Raw genomic sequence first — 22669 nt, 5'->3', positions numbered from 1 at the left:
AAATGATGCTGTCTGGACCACTGAATTGAACAGGAAACTGAAGCTTAGATCTGGTCTCTCCTAGACCCAGTCCCATTGCTAGACCTAGGTCTCCCTTCTCCCATTGCTGAATTTGATCTGTGTCCATTTGCTATAAAAACCATGTTGCTGTTGTTGCTGTTATTTAGTCAAGTCGTGTCCAACTCTTTGCCACCCCAATAGCCCACCAGGCTCCTCTGTCCATGGGATTTCCCAGGCAAGAATATTGGAGCAGATTGCCATTTCCCCCTCCAGAGGATTTTCCTGACCAATAGATCAAATCGCATCTCCTACCCTGGCAAGCAGGTTCTTTACCACTGAGCCACTTGGGAAGCCTGTTCAACACAGTACACATCACTATTACTATCGTCACACCTAGAGAAAAAACACATAACCCCAGGTGAATGATCCCCACCAGAGCCAGGCCACCAGTCACCTGAGTGAGTGTCAGGTAGATCCGGTCCGTCAGGGGCGTGATAACCAGCCGCCCGTTCAAACCCATGTACTCGTAGCCGTAGCCGAAGGTCCCCGTGCACTGGCGGATGTTCAGCTCATCTGGTTCCCGGTCCCAGTAAAAACGCAGCTGACTTTCCCATTCAAACTCCCGGGCATCGAGAATGCTGGAAGGTGAGCAACGGGGGATAAGTGAGGAGGGAGAGAGCTGAGATGGACGAGAGGTGGACGGTGGGGGCAGGAAGGAGAGATGCTGAGAGAGGCCAGAGGATGACACAGGACAGGTTTCAAGACGCCAGTGCCCTGGGAAGGTCCCCACCTGCCCCGAATGAAAGAGTCGACTATGTCCCGGGCGTGCACGTCTATGATGAGCACGGTGTTGTATTTCTTTCTGTCGTTCCTGCTTAAGTTCAAGGTGATCCGGGTGACCAGCTCGTCGATCTGCCGGTGCATCTTCTGGCCGTAGTTCTTCATGGCCTGCTTCTCCCCCTGCTGCACTTTGCGGAAGACATCTTCCACCTCCCAGGTCCACCACACCTGGCTGGCGGCCAGCACCACCATCCCCTGGTACATGAGCATCCAGTCGACCCTAAAGGAAAAGTGTGCCTTTATGAGATTTTCCCAGGATCGGAACTAAAAATGGTCTTGTTAAGAATCTATTTCTTCTGGGACTTCCCTTGCAGTCCAGTGGTTAGGACTCCACACTTCCACGGAAGGGGGCACGGGTTCAATCCCTGGTCAGGGAACTAGGATCCCACAAGCATGGCCAAAACCAAACCAAAACAAAAAAGAATATTTGTTTCATACAGAGGGCCAACAGGCACATGAAAAGATGCTCAACATCGATAATTACTAGAGAACTGCAAATTAAAATTACAATGAGGTATCACCTCACACCAGTCAGAACGGCCATCATCAAAAAGTCTACAAATAATAAATGCTGGAAAAAGTGTGGAGAAAAGGGAACGCTTCTACACTGTTGGTGGGAATGTAAGTTGGTGCAGCCACTATAGAGAATAGTATGGAGGTTCCTCAGAAAACTAAAAATAGAATTACCCTATGAGCCAACAATTTCACTCTTGGGCATATATCCAGAGAAAACTATAATTCAAAAAGATACATGTACCCTGATGTTCATCACAGCACAATTTACAATAGCTAAGACATGGAAACAACCTAATACAATGGAATATTACTCGCCATAAAAAAGAATGAAATATTGCCATTCACAGCAACATGGATAGACCTAGAGATTATCACATTGAGTGAAGTAAGACAGAAATAGAGTCACAGACACAGAAAACAAATTTATGCTTACCAAAGGGGGAAGGGACTTAGGTAGGGGAGAATAAATCAGGAGTATAGGATTAACAGATACAAACTACTACACAGAAATAAGCAACAAAGATTTACTGTACAGCACAGGGAATTATATTCAACATCATGTAATAACCTATAAAGAAAAAGAATCAGAAATACACATATTTATGTACATATTAATATAACAATTACTTTGCTGTACACCTGAAATGCAATATTGTAAATCAACTATACTTCAATTTTTTAAAACATTTTCTTTAATCTGGAATAGGGAAGACAAAGTAAGAGAAGCCAATAAACAAAGGAGAATAAACCTCTTCTGATTAGATAATAAAATACCAGGCCAAAGGAGACACGCACACGAAAAGTTACGGGGCATGACTGTGTAAAAGAAGCCAAGTGATCTGCTTGAAAGACATGTTTTCAGAGATATTTAAAAGTTATTTAGTATGATAGGCATATTATAAGAATTTTTAAATTTTTTAAAATTCCATCAAAAAAAATTGATTATCTCTGACCACACCTCCCATGCTTCCTTGCTATAATTTCCTGAGTGTCACTGGGCACTCTTTTCTATTCTCATACAAACTTGTATAAAGACACATAAATGGGGAGAAGAGGGTGTGAGGGCTGCTTCTCCAAAACTGGCATCAGGCAATACAAGCTACACTGCACCTTGCTTCTCTCATTTACTAGTTCCAATGGGCTTGTGTCTCAGTTAGACATGCGGAGTATTTATGCCATGGGAATTGAAAAACGCTCTAAATCAAAGCTTTTCTTCTCAGATAGCTAGTTTACCAATACACCACTGAATATATCTATATACACCCAATTACATAAAGCTGCTGCTGCTGCTAAGTCGCTTCAGTCGTGTCCGACTCTGTGTGACCCCGTAGACGGCAGCCCACCAGGTTCCGCCATCCTTGGGATTCTCCAGGCAAGAATACTGGAGTGGGTTGCCATTTCCTTCTCCAGTACATGAAAGGGAAAAGTGGAAGTGAAGTCGCTCAGTCGTGTCCGACTCTTAGCGACCCCAAGGACTGTAGCCTACCAGGCTCCTCCATCCATGGGATTTTCCAGGCAAGAGTACTGGAGTGGGGTGCCATTGCCTTCTCCTAATTACATAAAGAGGTAAACTCATTTTTTATGTGGCACAGAACCAAGAAAAAGCCAGATCCTAGTCAGACAAATACTATGCTCTGTCCTAATAACTCATTTAAATAGACATTTTCAGTTTGCAAAATCAAAAGGGCAGCATGCAAAACCAAAAGGACAGTGTTCCCATAATAATAAAGACTTTGTATTGGCATAAAGGCCTTGCCAAATATACTACAACTCTCCTGGGAAGCTATCCAAAGATGCTCTATGTACTTTGGGTTCAGCCACATAGTAAAGCCAGCCCTCTTAGTGACTAGGGCTAGGCATGGTTCAGCTCAGTGCCTGGAAGCTCCAAGACCACAAAATCAAAGAATGATTGAAATTCATCAACTATTCTAGAATCAACTTTGCTATTAACCTACACATAGAGTCCATCTTAACGAACACCTGGTTTCTGGTGAGTCACTAGGTTCTCACATTTGAGCTCAGAATCGCCTGGGATCTTGTGAAAATCCAGTTCCTGAGGCCCCACCCTGAGAGTTTCTGATGCAGCAGGTTTGGGGTGGGGCCCAGGAAATTGCATTTTTACCAGGCTCCCAGGGACACTGATGCTCCCAGTTCATGGACCACACTTTGAGAAGTGCTGTACACAGTAATCCTTAAAGGACACAGATATACATCAGCTAATTTAGCTATGGCAGGGAAAGAAAACCATTTGAAATGTCAGTCAATCTACTCCACACCCTGAAAATTGATCCCATATTACCATTAGTATAATAAAGTAACACATAATCACATTTACAATCCTACCTGGTTTTGTCCTCACAGTATCTAAAAATAGCCTCTTTGGTAATTAGCCTGTTAGTTCTTCGCATTTCATTCAAAACTGCGGTCATCCAGTCCTCCACGCGCCCCTCAGCCCGGATGATCTTCCGGAACTCCATGACTTCTCCTTCTGCGGATATCATGGCAGATACCAGTTTTTCTCCACTGTCCCCGTCATGAAACCTCAGCAGTGCTATGTTGTCGTACATCTGCAATACAGTGGGAGAGTCCACCCTGTAATACCTTCACTGGGTTCTGGAATCAAAGAACAGCCTGCAGTGCCTCATCACACATCAGGGATGCCAGGATGCCAGCAATAGCATCAGAGACCACACACCAAATAGATATCTCTTTACCCAATGACAAACGTTCATTGGCTACTTCCTTTTATCCTGCACTGTGCAAACGTCTAAGGTGGGTTGAACAAAAATAAAGAGAAGATAGGTTCTCTCCCTACACTTGAGATTCTAGGGTGTACATTGGGATGGAGAGATATCTGGACACATGGATCAGCTGAACACAGGATGAGCGGAACAGCATGGTGATTAAACACTCTAGGGCTGAAGAATTAGAGACCGCCCAGGAATGAGGAATGAAGACTCCCACTGTCCAATCAAGTGTCTTTGACCAAGTTGCTTCTCCTCTCTCAGCCTGAAATAAACAATTACGGCACCTGCAAAATGAAGTCAAAGGATCAAATTAAACAACGTGCATGAAACGTCAGTCCCTCATACGCTTGGCATTTGCTGGCTATCCTCATTGTTACTAATCAGAGTAATATTCAGGAAAATGAGTCTTTTAGGGCTCACTAGATAAGACAAAGCACTCTGCAAATCAGACAGAAAGACAGAAAGGCAACAAGCTCTAAAAAATAAAATCAGAGGTTTTCAAAAGGAGCTACCAATAGCCAAAGTACTTCTAACAACACATTTTTATACAACGGTAAAATATGTGTTTATGAAAGCAGAAACAGAATATAAGCCTCCTCCCTTTGAGAAAGGAAAACATGCAATCAAAACTATAACTCATACCTTGAGAAGGAAATCAGCATTAATTAAAGAAAACATAGTGTATTAATCATGCTTCCCAGGTGGCACTAGTGGTAAAGAACACACCTGCCAATGTAGGAGACGTAAGAGACTCCGGTTCGATCCCTGGGTGGGGAAAATCCCCTGTGTAGGAGAGCATGGCAACCTCAAGTATTCTCGCCTGGAGAATCCGCATGGACAGAAGAGCCTGGTGGCTACAGTCCATGGGGTTGCAAAGTCAGACACGACTGAAGCAACTTAGCACACAGGCATGTATGCAGTGTATTAAGCAATTGATTCTCAGTACTTTGTTTATTTGAAATAAAGTAATTGTTCTACAGTGCTCTCCATCATGGATGATTTTACCCCCAGGGACACTCAGCACTGTCTGGAGACGTTTTCAGTTTTCACAGCTGGAGAGGGATGCTTCTGGCATCTACTGGGTAGAGGCCAGAGACGCTTCTAAAACAACCTGCAATGCACAAGACAGCCCCCACCCCTGACATACACACATACACAGAGAGAGAGAAAAAAACTGTCTGGCCCAAAAAAGAATCTAACAAAGAGTGGATGGACTTCCCTAGTGGCACAGTGGATAAGAATCCAGAAAGATTTCACATGCCACGGAGCAACTAAGCCTGCACTCAACTACTGAGCCCATGCTCTAGAGGTCTCAAGCTGCAACTACCGAGCCTGCAAGCCACAACTACTGAAGCTCGTGTGCCTAGAGCCTGTGCTCCACAACAAGAGAAGCCACCGCAGTGAGAAGCCTGCACGCAGCAACAAAGAGTAGCCCCCACTTGCTGCAACTAGAGAAATCCTGCAAGCAGCAACGAAGACCCTGTATAACCAAAAATTAATTAATCAATTAAAAAGAGTCATTAAATGTGTATCATAACTGACTCTCTGCTGTACATCTGAAATGAGCACACCATTGTGAATCAACTGCATGATAGTAAAAAAATAAATATCTCAACCAAGATGCCAATAGTGTCAAGGCTGAGAAACCTCTAGGCTGATACTAAACATAGAGCTTTGATGAGCTGACCAAAGATTACTCCTGGCACTGCTCTGATGCTCTGTCATAAGAGATGGTTTTTTGTCTGTTGTGTTTCCTGCCCTTCAGTATCACTCACGGATACACGTACATTTATGTAAAAGTATGAAAACACAGGCTGGAAGGAATTACATCAAAGCCATGATAATGGCTGCCTTTTGAAAGTGGAAGAATTGTGAACGGGGATGAAACAAAGAGTATGTCAACTTTATCTCCATAATTTTATCTTACAAAAAAAGAGACAAAACAAATATGACTAACTGGTAACAAGGGTGTCAGTTCTAGGTAGTAGATATGGTTCTTTAACCAACATCATAAGGCAGGCACTGTTCAAAGTACCTTACAAACATTAACTCATTTAATCTTTATCTTTATAAATGTGTAGAATTGGAGTTATCTGAATTTACAGGTAAGAAAACTGATGACTAGAGAGGTTAAATCACTTGCCAAAGGGCACACAGCAAATCCATGTAGAGCCAGGATTTGAACCCACACAATCTGGCTGGATGTGCCAAACCACTATCCTGTATGGTCTCTCTGGTTATTATATTCATCCTTGTATATTTCTGCATTGTTTTAGTTTCTCAAAAAATGTTGTTTGGGGGACTGTGGAAAAAGCACAACAAATAGCAGCTCAGTGCTGGTGTGACTTTAGAGTACAGTGGATTTCATCAGATTTATGTTTCAAATAAAAACCCCAGCAGGGTTCCACAGTCTTGGACTTCTGAGTTGAACCCAGCTGTGTAGCGGACTCAGATGAGCTGCAATTACAGAGCTTATGGGGACACTCCCACGGGAGCCCCCAGGGCCAACCTTGATCATGTGCTCCTGGACACAGAGTGGGTCGCTGTTCCCCAGGATACTGAGCAGCTCGTCATCGGAAATGAAGAAGAACCTGGGAAACGCGTTCCTCTTGGAATCTAAGTAGTCGTTCAGGCTCTTCTGGCACTTCTCCAGGCCCTCACTGATGTTCTGCAGGTCATTGAGGCGGTTGGGAGCCTCACAGCATCTCTTGATCACAGGGTCTTTCAAAGTCTCGCCCATGATCTGGATCAAGTCAAGAGGACAAGTGTCAATATGGATGGACCTAGAGAGTGTCATCAGAGAAGGCAATGGCACCCCACTCCAGTACTCTTGCCTGGAGAATCCCAGGGATGGCGGAGCCTGGTGGGCTGCCATCTATGGGATCGCACAGAGTCGGACACGACTGAAGCGACTTAGCAGCAGCAGCAGAGAGCGTCATACTGAGTGAAGTAAGTCAGACAGAGAAGGGGAAATATCATATGACATCCCTTATATGTGGAATCTAAAAAGAAATGATATAGATGTATTATGTGTGCATGCAAAGTCACCTCAGTCATGTCCGAACTCTGTGACCCCATGGACTATAGCCTACCAGGCTCCTCTTTCCTTGGGGATTCTCCAGGCAAGAATACTGGAGTGGGTTGCCATTTCCTTCTTCAGGGGAAAGCCCTGATCCAGGGATCGAACTCGGGTCTCTTATGTCTCCTGCATTGACAAGTGGGTTCTTTACCACCTGGGAAGCCCCAAATAGGAATTGGCCGCTCATAACCAGAGAATACAACAGCATCACTGAGCAGCAAAGCACCTGGGCTTTGAGGTCAGGTGGGCTGGGTGACAATCCTCACCCCACTAACTGCTAGCAGCAGTGCCCACTGGTACCACCCTTTCTGGAAAGGACTTTAAAATGACCATAGTCTTCCATGGGTAATTCACTTATAAACAATAATAAGATACTCATCCTAAAAATGGACAAAAAAACTTCAGACAAATTATTTTTGACTGCAAAGAGTTTCACTTCAAACAAGATGTCCAGTTACTAGACAATAAATCAACTAAACTAACGTCAGTCCACTCACTGGGACATTATATAAAGTCATTGAAATATTTTATCAGATGATTTCATCATATGCACTATATTTCTCACAATATGAAGAGAAAATTATAAGATGAAATTGCACAAAGTATTGGGCTTCCCAGGTGGCTCAGTGGTAAAGACTCCACCTGCCAATGCAGGAGCCACAGGAGACATGGGTTCAATCCCTGGGTTGGGAAGATCCCCTGGAGGAGGAAATGGCACCCATTCCAGTATTCTTGCCGGGATAATCCCATGGACAGAGGAGCCTGGCTACAGTCCGTGGGGTCGAAAAGAGTTGGATACAACTAAGAGACTGAGTATGCACACACATATACAAAATACCATTACAGTTGTGTTCTTAAACCCATATACATAGAAAAAAATATTACATATTAAAGATGATGAAACTATGGAACTCACATCTTTTCCTAATCATCAACATTTCCCCAAGGTTTTTAAATAACTAGTACTTTTATAATAAAAAGTAAATATAAAAAAGTTCTAGTGCCTTATGCTGGTGGCTTAAGATCAAACAAATTTTTACTGAAGAGATTAAATTCACATACAATGACAGAAAAAATTCAGAAGCTACAAATAGACCAAATACTATATGTAAATACATAAGTGAAAGTATTTCCAATTACTGTCCATCTTTCAAGACTAAAATAGAAGCCAGTCACTTGCCCTTTTAAATACTCTGTCGATGTTGTCAAACTTCTTTGCTTCATCTGGAAGTTGTGATCTGATATCTCCACCAATAAAGATGCTTTCTAGATACATCCATTTTCTCTGAACCAACATCCAAATCTGTAAATGCACAACATTATCATCAACACAGGTTCCCAGGTGCCTCAAGGTGTGTATGGCAAAATCCCACCCTAACACGAGACAGATTTAAATCAATTCAGGTCAAAAGACTTTCCAGGCAAGAGGGCAGAGTAAGTGCATATGCTGGTTTAGTTGCCAAGTTGTGTGTGTACAGCAACAAAGACCCAGCACAACCATAAATAAATAAATATTTTTTAAAAAGAAAGCAAGTGAAGGAAGTCCATGCCTGACCACACTTTTAGCCAGTGAACCAGGCCTGGCTTCATCCTACCCCAAGCTTTAGGGTGTGGCTATTTAATAGTATGTATGGATGTGAGAGTTGGACTGTGAAGAAAGCTGAGCACTGAAGAATTCATGCTTTTGAACTGTGGTGTTGGAGAAGACTCTTAAGAGTCCCTTGGACTGCAAGGAGATCCAAACAGTCTATCCTAAAGGAGATCAGCCCTAGGTGTTCATTGGAAGGACTGATGTTGAAGCTAAAACTCCAATACTTTGGCCACCTCATGCAAAGAGTTGACTCATTGGAAAAGACCCTGATGCTGGGAAGGATTGGGGACAGGAGAAGAAGGGAACGGCAGAGGATGAGATGGCTGGATGGCATCACCGACTCGATGGACATGAGTTTAGGTAAACTCCATGAGTTGGTGATGGACAGGGAGGCCTGGCGTGCTGCAATTCATGGGGTCGCAAAGAGTCGGACACGACTGAGCGACTGAACTGAACTGAACTGGTAATACAAGGTGCCTGCCTGTGGTCTCAGGACAAAAACAAGGCTGTCACACAAAACTGGTGAAATGAGCCTAGTTTGCTCACAGAGGTCTGGACACAAAGCAGGAAAGCCCCAAACCAACTAACATAAGACCTGGTTGGGTGCTTCCCAACATGATGGACTAGGTTGGGAAAACTGCAAAAACACACATCAAAGTGAAATGAGCACAGGCCAAAAAAAAAAAAAAAAATGTATGCAAGATAGACTTAAAAAAAATCAAAATCACACAGAGAAAAACCCACTACCCCCCGAAAAGAGGAAAATTCTAGTTTGAGAAAATAAAAAGTAGAAGGAAATCAGAAAAGTGTTTTAAATATATTTAAATTCTTCAATGTAATATAGGAGATGAAAGCATTCTTCCAACAAGAGCAGGACAGTATTAAACAAGAACAGGGGCACATGAAGAAGCATCAGTGAGGAGTCCCGTTAGTTAAAAACGCATTCATTGAAATAAAAACTCAGATTCACTCCTCTAATTATGCATCCCTCCCCTCAAAATAAAACAAAGAGGATCATTAGTTTCTGAGCACAAAATTGTCTCATACAAAGTTTCTTTCTATGAATCAGCTCCTTTCCATCTTTTGTTTGTCTTTTTTCTCACCTCAATGACTTCCCCTATGAGAGAAAGCGTTTTTTCCCATTTGTGAACTGTCTGCAGGAAAGGTCCCACAAATCTGCTTCCTGAGATGCTTTGCAGGTTGAAAGTGTTGTCATCCAGGCATTGGATGATATCATCAACAGACCCCAAGATGTAGCCTCGCTCCTGGGTGCCTTTGTAATACTTGACCACATTAAATTTCATATTTTCCCATGTGTCCAGGATTTCCTTCACAGCCTAGTCAGGAATATGAAAAGAATGGTTCAGGCACATGGGCTGAAAAAAACAACCCCAACCCAACAGCAGCTTCCTGAGTTTGCCATGGATCAGCTCCTCAACCCAGAGTTCTGGGTCAGTGTTCCAAAAAAGCTGGCAATTCTAGTTGTCAGTTACCCAGTACTTGCTCTGTGCCAGGTAAGCACATGCTATACACCATCTCCTCTAGTCCTCAAAGCACCCCAGCAAGGGTGGGATTATTATTATCCACACTTTAGCAGAGGTGGGAACTGGGGCAAGAGAAGGGTCGGCCTGCCACGTTCACTCAGCTGAGTGCCAGAGCCAGGGTCTAAATTCTGTAACTGGCCTCCAATCTGCATGCTCATGAGATCCTGCCTCTGTGTTTACCATTTAGCAAGAAGATCAAATTACAAAAAATATGTCTATTTTTCATGGCGTGTTCAAAAACCTCCTGTCGATAATTATGTGTATGTGTATATATATACAGATGTGTGTATATATGTGCATGTGTGTGTATCTGTGTACATTATGTGTATATGTGTGTGCATACATGTACATGCATGTGTGTGCATGTATGAGTGATGCATTAGTATTTATGTACACCTATATGTGTGCATATGTGAGAGCATGTATGTATATGGGCATAGTACTCATGTACACGTGGGTGTGTGTATGTGTATTTTTACATGTCTGTAGTGTGTATGTGTATGTGTATGTGTGGATATATGTTTACATGTGCACATATGTGTATATATGTGTATATGCATTTTTTTGGCCATGCTATGCAGCATGCAGGATCTTAGTTCCCCAACCAGGGATGAAACGCACATCCCCTGCAGTGGAAGCTCAGAGCCCTAAGCACTGGGCCACCAGGGAATTTCCTGCATAGGCATCTCAAAGCATTAAAGAATGTCCACTGAAACGTTAATAATTTATCTTCAGGTGGTAAAATTTATGAGTGATTTGTTTATTTTCTCAGTTTTCTACCTTGAACACATTATTTCTTTAGTAAATAAGCTGAAAGTGAAACTATAAGAACAATTAAAATATTTAACTGAGGCAGAAATTCTATTTCTAGAACAAATAATACTTTCTTATTAAAATATAACAGGTACCAGAACAAACAGGTTTTCTCTTTGAATAAAAAAAAAAATTCTTTTCTTTTTCTAGGCTGTTTTATAACTAAAGATAGTCCTACCTTCTCAATGGCTATCTCCTTAATGGCCGACGTCACAATCTCATTGAGAACATCCGTGTGTTTGTGAAGCTCCATAGCAAACATGTTTTCCAAGGTGAATGTTTCAGTCATTTCAAAAATCACACCCGTTTTCTCCATAAGCTCTTTCCAATGCCTGAAGGTGCATCCACATCAAAAATCTTTATGTCTACTGAGTTTAGTGATGGGTTTAATTATTCCCTCTTCAACCAAGGGCATCCCAGGTGGCTCAGACGGTAAAGAATCTGCCTGCAATGCAGGAGTCCTGGGTTTGATCCCAGGGTCGGCAAGATTCCTGGGAGAAGGACATGGCAACCTACTCCAGCATTCTTGCCTGGAGAATTCCATGGACAGAGGAGCCTGGTGGACTACAGTCCATGTGAAAGTAGCTCAGTCATGTCCAGCTTTTTGCAATCCCATGGACTATGGAATTCTCCAGGCCAGAATACTGAAGTGAGTAGCCTTTCCCTTCTCCAGGAGATCTTCCCAACCCAGGGATTGAACCCAGGTCCTCTGAATTGTAGACAGATTTTTTACCAGCTGAGCCACCAGGGATGCCCTTGGGGGTCGCAAAAAATCAGACAGACTGAGCAACTAACACTTTCACTTTTCTTTCTTCAACCACAGGATAAATCCCATTATAAACATTTCTTGTAATGGAATTTGGAAACATGAAGATGTTATTGGAATTACATGTATGTCCACAGTTTTCCAAAATCCCATTAGCTGCCAGAATTAAACCCAGCAAACAACATCTAGAACAGAGGTCCCCAACCTTTTTGGCACCAGGGACCAGTTTTGTGGAAGACAATTTTTCCATGGACTGGGGTGTGGGGGTGGGTTATGGTTTGAAGATGATTCTCATAAAGAGCACAAGACCTAGATCCCTCACATGCACCATTCACAGTAGGGTTCACCCTCCTACGAGAATCTAAGGCCACCGCTGAACTGACAGGAGGCGGAGCTCAGGTGGTCATGCGAGCAATGGGAAGCGACTGTAAATACAGATGAAGCTTTGCTCGCTCGCCACTGCTCACCTACTGCTGTGCAGCCTGATTTCTAAGTGGACCGGGACAGTACTGGTCCATAGCCCAGGGCTTGGGAGACCCCTAATCTAGAAGATACTTTCTTAGATGTTTCATCTTAACTACCACCTAAGAAAGCACACAACTTTTCATCTATCGGTAACTGTTTCTGCATGGTCTCTAGATGGGTGATCCCGGCCTCTCTGGATCACTCAGCCTATTTGATACCTTGGTGTAATTTATGAGCATGCATGTGTTTGATAAAGATTCAGCAATTACTAACTCTGTGCAGGCAGTGGGCTGGCAGCTGGGGGTTCAGAGTGGCTCAAAGGTAAGGCCCCTGCCCTCGGGAACACTGCTACCAACTTGGGGAGACAGGCAGTGATCAATACAAAAAACCTACAAATTAAATAACCGCCAACTGTTTCAAGCATTATGAAAAAAACACAGCATGATAAAGAAAGAAGTGGCTACTTCAAACAGAGGGAACAAGACAGACACAGCACCAAGCAGCGCTGCTCTTAACCCAATCTGGCCTCCTCTGAAGGTCCACATCTGCCCATTTTTATGGTCCAATGTATATGGAATGAATGTAATAAGGCGGCTAAACGTGGCTCTGGACTGGCACAATGCCAGGTACCCAGCATACCAGCAGTAAGCATAGAATCACTGGGTTTTGTCGTACAAAGAGATGGTCAGGAAGGAGAATCCAGTTTTTCTTTCTCTTGTCCCAGGTCTAGCGTGGGAGTTGATATAGAAGAATTCCTGTAGCTGATAATTTAATGGGAATTTTACATGGAAGCAATATTATATAGAGTAATATTACTTGTGTATTTCTAGCCCTGCGTTGCTGCTGGAATCTTGTTCTTTGTCATCAGATCTGAGCAAAGACATATCTCAAAGTAAAAGCTCCTCCGCCAACCTGTCTCTTAGAGCCTCGTGCTTCAAGTCAAGAAGTAAAGGAATAGAGTCTTTGAATGCCTTCATTTTCGATTCCAAGTGGTAGGCCACCGACAAATTTCGGACCTGACGGGGCAGCTTTCTGATGGATCTGAGAAAACTGTCAATTCCTTCCTGGAGAAACTGAACATTCAGGTTGATCCAGAGTGTCTGAGACCATTCTTCCTTCGCAACCTGGAAATGAACAAGAAATAGTCCCATCCACAAGAGTGGTCTGGGAACTTGAAGGTGGTTGAGAGCACATTCTTAAGCCTTGGGCATGCTCACTTCTCTCCAAATATTAACATCCATTGCCCCACAACAGGAGGCTTGCCTGGTGGCTCAGTGGTAAAGAATCCACCTGTCAATGCAGGAGACGCAGGTTCGATCCCTGGGTGGGGAAGATCCCCTGGAGAAGGAAATGGCAACCCTCTCCAGTATCTTGCCTGGGAAATCCCATGGACAGGGGAACCTGATGGGCTACAGTCCATGGGGTTGCAAAGAGTCAGACACAACTGAGCAACTAAACAACAGCACTGATCCCACAACAACCTCTAATTCACAAAGGAAAGATTAATTCTAAGGCTCTCGAACACAAACAAAAGCATTCCAACTTTTTTAATCCTTCACAAAAGGCTTAAAAATAAGGCTTACACAAAATTTAAAAAAGCTTACACAAACATAAGGCTGTATCTGAGAATGTGTGGAATCCAAAAATATGCCTCTCTTTCTTTCAGAGAAAACAGAAAAGCAGGATGTCAGAAATCAGTGTTTTTAACTCAGGGAATCACGGGGGTCTTAAAATATGCACTTCATTCAAGCACTGTCCTTTTCTGACAAAAGGAGCTAAGGTTACAAAATACCAGCAACTTAGATACTCCTGCTTAGTTATCATAAAGAAAAGACTTTGTGTTGTAGCTCCCTGAGACTGAATGTAAAAAGTACTGTCTTACAATTTACCATTTTGGGTAGCTGGCATTTGCAATCTGTGACATCCAGGCTTGACAGAGTTGCTTGAATCATGAAACACATTTGACAGGAAGTTGTGTTAATTCATGTAATATGTATAGTGATTTCTTTTTTTAATTTTTATTAGCATATAGTTACTTTATGATGTATATGTTGTGTTATATTTGTGTGTTAGTTGTGTTGTTTAGTTGTGTTAGTTTCCACTGTACAGTAAAGTGAATCAGCTATATGTATACATATATCCCCTCTTTTATGGATTTCCTTCCCATTTAGGTCACCGCAGATCACTGAGTAGAGTTCCCTGTGCTATGCTGTACGTTCTCACTAGTTTTCTGATTTATACATAGTATCACCAGTGTATATATGTCAATCCCAGTCTCCCAGTTCATCCCACCCTTCTCCTTTCCCTCTTGAGCCCATATGTTCATTCTCTAGAGATACTAGAGAAAGCCTGTGCACAGCAACAAAGATTCAGGGCAGCCAAAAAATAAATAAGTGAGAAAAATGTTTTAATTATTCTGACCTCATGTTCCCTTCACCCACCAGTCCTCATTTCTCTGCTTCTCTTTGTAGCAAGACTCACTGGAAACATCATCTATACTTGGCGTTTCTAATGCCTTTCTCCCCACTCTATTTTTCTGAAGCTTTATGGAGAGTTTGCTGGTGTACGATAAAGCTGTATGTATTTCAAGTGTACAACTGACATGTGTGCACACCTGTGACACCATCAGCTCCATCTAGACAATGAACGTATCCATCACCATCCCCCCAGTGGTCTCCTCCTGCCGCTCTGTAATCACCCCCTCCCACCCCTCTCCTTCCATCCCACCCCTGGGTAACCACCGACCTGCTTTCTGCCAGGAATATGTACAGTGGAAAACAGGACATTCATAGTGTTAGGCAGCCATCACATGCCCATCAGGTTCCAGAACTCTCTCCACACCCTAGATGGAAACCTCGCACCCATTAGCAGTCACCCCCCATCACCTCCTCCCAAGATCTAAAGTGTGAGTTTCTATGAAACCTGCCCCAGCCTCTCTATGACTATGACCTCAAAGTCTGCTGAGCTGCAGTCCTTCCATGGAGACCAAACCTGTGGGCGGACGCTTACCTTCAGTCCTTCGTAGAGCTCGTAAATCATCTTCAGCCCGCTCATTTCCTTCTGCACTTTGAGGAGCTCTGGGTACATCGTGATTGGAAGATCAAAAAGCTTCTCAGCATTAGCCAGCTCCTGACGGTTCTTTTCATGTCTCATCAGCTCTTTTTCGAAAGTGGACAAAAGTTCTACTCCTAATAAATAAGTAGATAAATAAATTCGTACTCAGCAGTGAAGAATTCACTTGCTAATGCAGGAGACTCGAGTTCAGTCCCTGAGTTGGGAAGATACCCTGGAGAAGGAAGTGGCAACCCACTTCAACATTCTTGCCTGGAGAATCCCATGGACAGAGGAGCCTGGTGGGCTACAGCCCATGGGGTAGCAAGAAAGTCAGACACGACTTAGTGACTAATTAACAACAACATAGCTGATTGACAATGTTGTGTAATCTTCAGTGCGTAGCAGAATGATTCAGTTACACATCTATCTATTCTTTTTCAGATCCTTTTCCCATACAGGTCACCACAGAATATTGAGTCGAGTTCTCGGTGCTATACAGTAGGTCCTTGTTGATTATCTATTGTATGTATAGCAGTGAACACAACCCCAAACTCCTACTTTCTCCCTCCCCTGACTGCCTTTCCCTTTTGGTAACCATAAGTTTGTTTTTGAAGTCTGTGACTCTGTTTTGTAAATAAGTTCGTTTTGAATACATACTTTTTTTTGATAGATAAGAAGTGATTTTTAGCATAGGAGGCTTGTATAAAATTCACAAGCAGGCAGGCAAGTGTTGGAATACATACAATCTTAAGGTATACAAAACTGAATAAGAAATCGTGAACAATATGCAAAACTATCATGTCAGCCATAAAAGCCAACTGGGAAGACAAATGTAGAATGACCAGACTTTATCTCTCCATCATTCTGACTAAAGCCAGAGGGCCTGTTACAAGCTTCTCCAGTTAGAAACTTCTGTCTCCTAAGCATTCTCGCTCTAAGTGGTCTCAACTTGGGCTGCAGATTAGAATCCCCACGGGAGCTTTTTAAAACTTTGATGTTCAGGGGATTCCCTTGTGGTCCAGTGGTTGAAAATCCACCTGCCAATTGAGGGGACACAGGTTCGATCCCTGGTCCAGGAAGATCCCACATGCTCCAGAGCAGCTAAGCCCATGCACCACAACTACTGAGCCCACATGCTGCAACTATAGAAGTTGGTGCACCTAGACCCTGTGCTCCTCAACAAGAGAAGCTACCACAATGAGAAACCCAAGCACCACAACCAAGAGTAGCCCTCGCTCACCACAACTAGAGAGAAAACTCATGTGCAGCCAAAAATTAGAAAATAATAATATATAAATTACAAATTTTTTAAAAAACTTTGATGTCCAAACCACCCTTGAGATCAGTGGAATCAGACTATGTGGACCTGCTCCCCAGGGAGCAGCGATCTTTAGAGATCCCCAGAGGAACCCAGTGTACAGGCAAGCTTACAAACCACCACTCCATCGCATCTTCCCATTAATATTCTTAAGCAGAATGTCTTCAAATGCCTCGGCAAGACCAGTGTGGATATCCTTACCTCTATCAAGATCTTCACCTACAGAACCAGGGCCTTCACGATTAAAACGTTTTGCAAAATCCTCTATCTGCTGTCTGTAGTTTAATATTTCACCTCGAGTAATCTGAGGAAAGAAGGGTTATGTTAATTTAGCCCACTGGGTATTTTTCAACTTCTTTACTAAGGAGGTAAAGCATTTAAAGGTACCTCTGTGAATGTTCTCTTTATGCCTCCCAGAGCATGCTCCACATTCAATGAATCATTGAAAAGGTTTGACCACATGCTCTCAATCTTGTCAACCAGTTCTTTCTCTGCATCAGAAGGCTTAAAAAAATAATAATAATAAATGACAAGCATGTTTGGAACTGAAATTTATGGTCAAAGCTACTGTCCTGGGATTTCTGATCTGGGTAATAGTAGAATAGGCCATTTGAACAGATGTTGGTTGAATTATACAAATGAGATATTTATAATCCAAATAAAAATCAGGAGAATACAATTTTTAAAAGAGATAGATAACACAGGTAGGTAGAGAGATAACCTAGAGAGATAAGTCATTCATAAAGTAAAACTGAGCTTCAAATCAACTTCATCTGATTTGAATAAGGTTATCTAGACCCATTAACACACCCAGCTTTGCTTTCAGAAGCAAAAATAAATCTCCTCTGATGAAACATAGCATCATGTGAAGCCTCTGATTCTCTTCACAACTTTTCATAAATGATGTCCAGAATTCAATCAGAAATAACAGGATGATAAGGATACAAATGACTTGGAGGAAATCAAGAGACACACAGACAATATAAGCAGAGAGTAATGGAGCTCTAAGATGCAGAATCTTAAATGATTTTACTTAATAAAGAGAACAAAAGACAGAATTGAAATTTTTTACTTCAATTATAAAAATATAAATTTTGCACACTCTGCAATTTTCTTTTTCCTTTGGAGGGCACTAGGGAACCAAATTATTATTCTGAAAACATGTAAATACAGGTCAAGAATCAAGGATTTAACCTACCCTAAGTAGATAAATTGTATCTCAGGATAAACAGATAATTTTTAAGGAAAATTTCCTCTTTTTGTTTTTATCATTTTTTATTGAAGTATAATTGACCTACAATATTATGTTAGTTTCAGGTGCACACCATAGGGATTCATTATTTCTATACATTACAAAGTGATCACCACTACTGTGCATTTTCTTTTTTTTTTTTTAACTCATTTGTTTATTTTTGGCTGCATTGGGTCTTAGTTGAGGCATGGGGGATCTTCCTTGCTGTGTCTAGCCTCAGTAGTTATGGGGCATGGGCTTAGTTGCCCCAAGGCATGTAGCATCTTAGTTCCCTTACCAGGGATCGAATCTGTGTCCCCTGCTTTGAAAGGCAGATTCTTAACCACTGGACCACTAGGGAAGTCCCCACTGTGCATTTTCTGATGAGAGAATCTCTACCTTGCAGGCAAGGCTAAGGTGCAGTTGGGTAATAAAAGCACTCAAGTGATGTAAATGTTGAAATACAGATTTTATGCAAATGCTGGCTTATAACAGCTATTTGTTTCTCCCTTCTACTTTGTTTTTCCAGTGGACTCCTTTTTGTGTATCATGTGATGTGTGGCATGCAAAATTTCACATATAATTTCAAGGAGATTGAGACCCTCAACCCTCAAACTCATTCCAAAGTCTTTGAAACCCATGTTTAACAAACTTAAAGACAACTGAACTATCATCTTCTACCAGTTTCTCTTATTGTCTTATCTCTCTCCTCCACTTTTTTCATTTCTGCAACAGCCCTTTATTTATTTATTTATTTATTAATAAATTTATTTATTTTAGTTGGGGGCTAATTACTTTACAGCCCTTTATTTACTAAAGAAAATTAACATCAATAAAAAAGAAAGGGGCTTCGGGACTTCCTTGGTGACTCAGTGGTAAAGAATCCACCTGCCAATGCCGGAGACAACAGTTCGATCCCTGGTCTGGGAAAATCCCACATGCCACGGGCCAACTAAGCCCATGCACCCAACTAGTGAGCCTGGGAGCCACAGCTGCTGAGCCTACATGCCACAACTGTTGAAGCCCACAAGCCCTAGAGCCTGTGCTCTGCAACAAGAGAAGCCACCACAATGAGAAGCTCAAGCACCGCAACTGGAGAGTAGCCCCTGCTTGCCACCACTAGAAAAAGCTCTTGCAGCAATGAAGACCCAGCATAGCCAAAAAATAAATAAATAAAGAGAAAAGCAAATAAATAAAAAGGGAAAGAAATAAAGAAGAGTTTACTTACAAACAGCCCATACATTGCCATGGTGCGGTACCTCTCCTGCACGTCCCGGTATCTGAGTTCCATGACTAGAGATTTACTTCGGATTTCTGCGATGGTTGCAAGCACAAACTTGAGATCCTCAAGGGTACTGGGGCTCTTCTTCAGGTTTTTGTTTAGGGACTATAAAGAAAGTTCAAAGGGACACTAAATAAGCATGGGGGAAAAATACAGTGCCGAATGAAGCCCTGACTGCCTTGAAATGAAAGCAGTTTTAGAGAAACCCTGGGCTCTTTCCCACAATGGACAGTGCACTGGACTTTCAGAGAAGACCTGGGATCCACTACCTCTATCTCCTCGTGCAGGTTATTGAGTTCCTCTCTGGCTGAGTCATTGAGGAGTCTCCCGAGTGAAACCACCCAGGACTTGGCGTTTTCCTGCACGGTGTTAGCCAGGGGTCCAAGCTGAAGGCGAATGCAATGCTCATCCTTGATCAAGAGGTGGTGCATCACTTCAGAGGCGATTCTGGAGTAGAACTGCAACTTCTCATCGTACGCAACACAGGGAGGCTTCTTAGCAGCAAATTTCTCCATCACAATGGCTTTGTCCAGTTTCCAGAGAGGTCGGTAGCGCTTCCATTTCTGCAGGTACTTCATAAGATTGACCAGAATCCTGTGGACGTTTTGAGGGATCATAACAGCCTGCTCAATTATCTGAGGGTTCTGAGAGATATCATTGTAAAAGCTGATGGTAACAAGTTCTTCCTCCTCTCCCTTCTGTGGGGGGCATTCTATGCAGCTGCCATTCATCCAGCGAACAAAATGCTGACAAAATAAGAATCAGGGTGGGGCGGGGGGGAAAGACAGTCCTTTAGTATCTATTTTGCTCCCTTTGTACATATCAGAGGCTTCTCTGGTAGCTCAGCTGGTAACGAATCCGACTGCAATTCAGGAGACTCTAGTTCGATTCCTAGATAGGGAAGATCCCCTGGAGAAGGGATAGGCTATCCACTCCAGTATTCATGGGCTTCCCTGGTGGCTCAGACAGTAAAGAATCTGCCCACAATGTGGAGATCTGCATTTGATCCCTGGGTTGGGAAGATCCCCTGGAGGAAGGCATGGCAACCCACTCTAGTATTCTTGCCTGGAGAATCTCCATGGACAAAGGAGCCTGGCAGGCTACAATCCATGGGGTCGAAAAGAGTTAGACACGACTGAGCGACTAAGCACAGCACACAAAACAGTACATATCATATTCAGCAATAAGTCTTGCTAGTAAGGAACCATGGACAGTTACAATGATATGACACCAGAAGATGAGCCTCCCAGGTGAGAAAGCGTCCAAAGAAGCAACAGTTAGAACTGGACATGAAACAACGGACTGGTACCAAATTGGGAAAGGAGTACATCAAGGCTGTATATTTTCACCCTGTTTATTTAACTTATATGCAGAGTACATCATGCAAAATGCCGGGCTGGATGAAGCACAAGCTGGAACCAAGATTGCCCAGAGAAATACCAATAACCCCAGATACACAGATGACACCAACCTTATGGCAGAAAGCAAAGAACTAAAGAGCCTCTTGATGAAAGTGAAAGAGAGTGAAAAAGCTGGCTTAAAATCCAACATTCAGAAAACTAAGATCACGGCATCCAGTTCCAACACTTCATGGCAAATAGATGGGGAAACAATGGATACAGTGAGAGATTTTATTTTGGGGGGCTCTAAAATCACTGCAGATGGTGACTGCAGCCATGAAGTGAGAAAAGATGCTTGCTCCTTGGAAGAAAAGCTATGACCAACTGAGACAGCATATTAAAAAGCAGAGACATCACTTTGCCAACAAAGGTCCACCTAGTCAAAGCTATGGTTTTTCCAGTAGTCATGTATGGATGTGAGAGTTGGACCATAAAGAAAGCTGAGAGCCAAAGAATTGATGCTTTTGAACTGTGGTGTTGACCATAAAGAAAGCTGAGAGCCAAAGAATTGATGCTTTTGAACTGTGGTGTTGGAAATGACTCTTGAGAGTCCCTTGGACTGCAAGGAGATACAACCAGTCCATCCTAAAGGAAATCAGTCCTGAATATTCATTGGAAGGACTGATGCTGAAGCTGAAACTCCAATACTTTGGCCACCTGATGTGAAGAACTGACTCATTGGAAAAGACCCTGATGCTGGGAAAGATTGAAGGCAGGAGGAGAAGGGGACGACAGAAGATGAGACGGTTGGATGGAATCACTCACTTGATGGACATGAGTTTGAGTAAGCTCTGGGAGTTGGTGATGGACAGGGAAGCCTGGCATGCTGCAGACCACGGGGTCACAAAGAGTCAAACACGACTGAGCGACTGAACTGTACTGACTGAACGGTACACCTGTGCTCATTTCACATGCTAATAAGATTATGCTCAAAATCCTTCAAGCTAAGCTTCAGTAGTAAGTGAACCGAGAAGTTCCAGATGTACAAGGTGGGTTTAGAAAAGGCAGAGAAACCAGAGACCAAATTGCCAACATTTGTTGGATCATAGAGAAAGCAAGGGAATTTCAGAAAAACACCTACTTCTGCTTCATTGACCACTAAAGCCTTTGACTCTGCAGATCACAACAAACTGTGGAAAATTCTTAAAGAGATGAGAGTACCAGATCACCTTACTTGTCTTCTAAGAAACCAGTATGTGGGTCAAGAAGCAACAATGAGAACCGTATTGGTTCAAAACTGGGAAAGGAGTATGTCAAGGATATATACCGTCCCCCTGCTTATTTAACTTATATGCAGAGCACATCATGTGAAATGCTGGACTGGGTGAATCACAAGCTGGAATCAAGATTGCTGGAAGAAATATCAACAACCTCAGATATGCAGATGATATCTCTCTAATGGTAGAAAGTAAAGAGGAACTAAAGAGACTCTTGATGAAGGTGAAAGAGGAGAGTGACAAAGTTGGCTCGAACTCAACGTTCAAACAACTAACATCATGGCATCCGGTCCCATCACTTCATGGCAAATAGATGGGGAAAAAGTAGAAGCAGTGACAAATTTTCTTTTCTTGGGCTCCAAAATCACTGCAGCCATGAAATTAAAAGAGGCAAACCTAGACAGTATTAAAAAGCAAAGACACCACTTTGCCAAAAAAGATCCAGTGAGTAAAAACTATGGTTTTTCCAGCAGCCATTTTCAGATGTGAGAGTTGGATCATAAAGAAGGCTGAGCATCAAAGAACTGACGCTTTTGAACTGTGGTGCTGGAGAAGACTCTTGAGAGTCCCTCAGACTGAAAGGAGATCAAACCAGTCAATCTTAAAGGAAATCAACCCTGACTACTCACTGGATGCTGAACCTGAAGCTCCAGTACTTTGGCCACCTGATGGGAAGAGCCGACTCATTGGAAAAGTCTCTGATGCTGGGAAAGATTGAGGGCAGGAGGAGAAGGGGGTGACAGAGGATGAGATGGTTGGATGGCATCATCAACTCAATGGACATGAGTCTGAGCAAACTCTGGAAA

The 22669-nt window shown here is 42.7% G+C and overlaps 1 protein-coding gene across 2 annotated transcripts in view; it reads right to left on the bottom strand.

The window, feature by feature from the left end:
• DNAH10 (dynein axonemal heavy chain 10) overlaps window positions 1-22669 on the bottom strand; it is a 156979-nt gene that overhangs the window by 92898 nt on the left and 41412 nt on the right. For both annotated transcript variants that reach the window (XM_081540402.1, XM_081540403.1), the window contains 13 exons: window positions 19516-19992; window positions 19193-19351; window positions 17121-17237; window positions 16935-17037; window positions 15371-15549; window positions 13274-13485; window positions 11309-11462; window positions 9877-10110; window positions 8363-8485; window positions 6613-6846; window positions 3700-3923; window positions 791-1060; window positions 455-638 (listed from right to left, as the gene is read on the bottom strand). In XM_081540402.1, coding sequence (XP_081396528.1) covers window positions 455-638; window positions 791-1060; window positions 3700-3923; window positions 6613-6846; window positions 8363-8485; window positions 9877-10110; window positions 11309-11462; window positions 13274-13485; window positions 15371-15549; window positions 16935-17037; window positions 17121-17237; window positions 19193-19351; window positions 19516-19992 — 2670 coding nt within the window. The remainder of the gene's footprint in view (window positions 1-454; window positions 639-790; window positions 1061-3699; window positions 3924-6612; window positions 6847-8362; window positions 8486-9876; window positions 10111-11308; window positions 11463-13273; window positions 13486-15370; window positions 15550-16934; window positions 17038-17120; window positions 17238-19192; window positions 19352-19515; window positions 19993-22669) is intronic.

This window comes from Giraffa tippelskirchi, chromosome 11 (assembly GCF_054371585.1).
Source record: "Giraffa tippelskirchi isolate mGirTip1 chromosome 11, T2T-mGirTip1v1.2.pri, whole genome shotgun sequence".
Classification (NCBI taxonomy): domain Eukaryota; kingdom Metazoa; phylum Chordata; class Mammalia; order Artiodactyla; family Giraffidae; genus Giraffa; species Giraffa tippelskirchi.
Note: the sequence above shows the minus strand (reverse complement) of the source record. Positions and strands in the feature narration are given on the sequence as shown.